At 36.7% G+C, this 3,706-nt stretch overlaps 1 protein-coding gene across 1 annotated transcript; it reads left to right on the top strand.

Annotated features, from left to right (window-relative positions):
• The first annotated feature begins 1,614 nt into the window (after positions 1-1,614).
• Positions 1,615-2,965, top strand: h2bk1 (H2B.K variant histone 1). The gene is made up of 2 exons (XM_079601614.1): positions 1,615-1,931; positions 2,622-2,965. The coding sequence occupies exons 1-2, from the start codon at positions 1,815-1,817 to the stop codon at positions 2,856-2,858; spliced, it is 354 nt and encodes a 117-aa protein (XP_079457740.1). The 5' UTR covers positions 1,615-1,814; the 3' UTR covers positions 2,859-2,965.
• The last annotated feature ends 741 nt before the right edge of the window (positions 2,966-3,706 follow it).

Genomic DNA, 3,706 nt, shown 5'->3' with positions numbered 1-3,706 from the left:
CTGCAGGTGCAGCTCTTTAACATAATTGGCATATTATGCCGGAAGCTAATTAACCTTGTAGGCGTGACGAGCAATTTGCATCCTTTCACCACCTGAACCTAGTCTCTTCTCTGACCAAATGTTTTATGGATTTCATAAATGATATTTGGTGCAACTATGGCTGAATCTATACAGAAAGCAGCAATAAATATACATGGCAAATGAAGTCCTGACTGCCATTTTAATTAGGGCAAAAATTAAAAATCAAATCATACAACACCACGACAATCCACCAAAACTCCCAGCAATGCAACTGAATGCACTGTCAAATGTACTTCATTTTGAAACATGACGTCACTAGGTTGAATGTTTAATGCATCAGTAACTAGTTATCATCTTGGAAATTAAAGGTGCTATGTGGAGTTCTTCTAAAATGAATAAATTGGTAACACTTTACAATAAGGTTCATTAGTTAACATTAGTTAACTACATTAGTTAACATTAACAAATAATGAACTGCACTTATACAGCATTTATTCATCTTTGTTAATGTTAATTTCAACATTTACTAATACTTTATTAAAATCTTGTTAACATGAGTTAATGCACTGTGAACTAACATGAACTAACAATGAACAGCTTTATTCATATTAACTAACATTAACAAAGATTAATAAATACTGTAACAAATGTATCGCTCATTGTTAGTTCATGTTAGTTAATACATTAACTAATGTTTAATAAATGAACCTTATTGTAAAGTGTTACCAATAAATTTTGTATTGCCTGTGTGTGAAGAGGTTGTAATCTCACAATAAAATGATCCAATTGGCAGGATTTGCTATTACCTCTGAAAGCAAGTATTCCTATTTCTATGTGACGGCTCCGGGTCGGATTTGCGGAGAAATCCAGTGACGTGACTGAGACCTGCATGCGCGCTCCCGAGCCTCTCGCCTCGTCTACTGACTTTGCACTCAACAGTGACACAACAACTTTAACACATGGAGTCTGCTAATACTAAGAAACAACCTGCTCCCAGCACAACACAGACTCCAACACAAACTCCACATAATAATAAAAGCACGCGCACGAGCTTGAAAACTACACATAGCCCCTTTAAAACATACATTTTTAATGCAGTTTTGTAACAGTGTCTTAACTTTATGTAATTTAATCATTTAAAAAATATTTCTGGGTCATTCATCATGGAAGATAAAAAGCCAAGCATATTCATTGTGCAATATTCCTCCTATGGCAGTATGTCTTTAGGTTTTATAGACAAGGAAAAGAAAGAGTTAACTAAATGTTATGGTTTAGTTCATAGTTCACCCAATAATGTAACGTTACTCACCCTCATGGTTTTCCAAACCTGTATGAGTTTCTTACTTCTGATGAACATAAAAGGTATTTTGAAGAATGTTGGTAACCAAACAGTTGATGGACCCCGTTGACTTCCATAGTAATATGGAGAAGAAGAAGGAAAAACTCGTACAGGTTTGGAGCAACATGACTGCGAGTAAGTAAATGATTGCAGTTGTCATTTTTGGCTTAACTATCCATTTAACTTGTCTGTTTACAAACTAAAATGTGATACTGGAGGTAGCTAAATGAAACAACTTGAACGCTTACTGGATATCCTGAAGGCAGAGTGGTGTGATGATCTGACTTCCGTTCGCCGCGCGAGATTGAGAGCAGACGCTTTCCAATTAGTGTACACTTCCGTACACGTCATAAATGGCTGATGAAGGCCTGCTGAAGGCCTGCCAAAGCGGCAAACACGTAGCTGAAAGCAAAAAAATATTGCCTAGTGTTATTAATAAAAAGAAAAATCCAGTATGACCAATGAAGGAGCAAAAAAAAAAGGAAAAGTACCAGGAGACAAAAAACCAACTAAACGGAGAGCAAAGAGGAGGGAAACGTATGCAGTGTATATCTACAAAGTTTTGAAGCAGGTGGGTGATTTTTCATAAATAATAAAGATTATCGAAGAATACTTATCAAACGGATGATTCCTACTGTAAATGTTGATTGAATGACCTGCGTTTGACGCCACGTGCAATCGCGATGGATTTGTGAATGAATCATTCTTATGAGTCGAATCTTTTCGATGTATCGGTTGAATCGCTCCGATGTTCTCGAGTCATGAGTCTTTTTGACTCGCTGAACAACGAACCGTTTGTTTTAGATCTGTCCGATTCGGGAACCAATGTTTACAACTTGATTCAGCCTATACATTTTGTTTAAAATCAATAAAGACCCAAAAGAAAACGAATAGTTTTTTTTATAATAATGTCTGGGACACAACACTTCAATAAACACTTTGTCTAATAAATCTTTCTTTCTTTCTTTCTTTCTTTCTTTCTTTCTTTCTTTCTTTCTTTCTTTCTTTCTTCTATCTATATATATATATGTGTGTGTGTGTGTGTGTTGATTAGGCCTACTACAGTTATATATAATAAACATAAACTTTTATGATCTGAAGTGCTTCTTTGAAATGTTAATGGTTGCTTGGAACCTGTAAGTGGCCCACAGTTATTAGACCAATTAGCTATATTACCAGGAAATGTAATATTTTAATCACAGAACGGTTGTTGCTTATTGTGTGTGTGTGTGTGTGTGTGTGTGTGTGCATTCCACCGTAGGTTCATCCGGACACTGGTATCTCCAGCAGGGCCATGAGCATCATGAACTCATTTGTTAATGACGTGTTCGAGCGCATCGCTACAGAGGCGTCCCGGCTCGCGCACTATAACAAGCGCTCCACCATCACGAGCAGAGAGGTGCAGACCGCAGTCCGGCTCCTGCTGCCCGGGGAACTCGCCAAACACGCCGTGTCCGAGGGAACCAAGGCCGTCACCAAATACACCAGCTCCAAGTGATCACCTGAGAGCTGCCCAGGGGTGGGACTCTTTTCAACTAATAATAATAAAAGAAATGTAAAGGCCATGTTTGCAACCACTATTCAATATTAATAAATGCACACAGAAAATTGGATGGAACCGGTATTCGTTATTCTGGTTTAGAAAGCAATCTCTTTGCTCTGGTTTGTCTTATAGACGGATAGATATTGAATAATTTCCGTTTGCATATGTATGTACAATGAATCCCATTCTACAAAACATGCTGATTAAATATTAGTTTATAAATGTCCATGCTGTTACTGTAGTACTTATGAATATTCTATACATATGGTTAGTTTTATTAAAGGGTTAGTTTACTCCCCCCCTCATGTTGTTCATCTGAATATATTTTTGAACTTAAGTCATGTTGGGACATGATGACAAAACTTTCATTTTTGGTGAAAATTTTAAACTGAAAACTCAAAAAAATGAATTTGTCATCAAATTAAATAATGACAAAACTTTCAACTATCCCTTAAGGGTTCTTCATCAAATATGTATCGAGGGTATAATTGGGTTAAAATGTGTAGTGGCCAATGAAAGTTACATTCAAGCTGCAATTTTGTTCTGAACTTTAATGTTTTATAGCTTAGTCATAGTGATTGCATACAATTTGGAGCGTATAATATCTTTCCAATCAGGACATGGATATCTCGATTTACCCTCAGGGATCAATACAGTGCCTCTTTCTGTAATGTGCAGAGATCTTTCACACTGTAGTGTTGTATTTTCGCCACTAGATGGAGTCATTTCAACACTATTGAGACCTGAGCAACTCACAGAATATAATGTTGACATTTTCATGAGGTACTGAGTCAAATAGTCAC

The sequence above is a fragment of the Phoxinus phoxinus genome, assembly GCF_949152265.1.
Source record: "Phoxinus phoxinus genome assembly, chromosome: 24".
Classification (NCBI taxonomy): Eukaryota; Metazoa; Chordata; class Actinopteri; order Cypriniformes; family Leuciscidae; genus Phoxinus; species Phoxinus phoxinus.
This window is presented reverse-complemented; position numbering and strand designations above follow the sequence as displayed.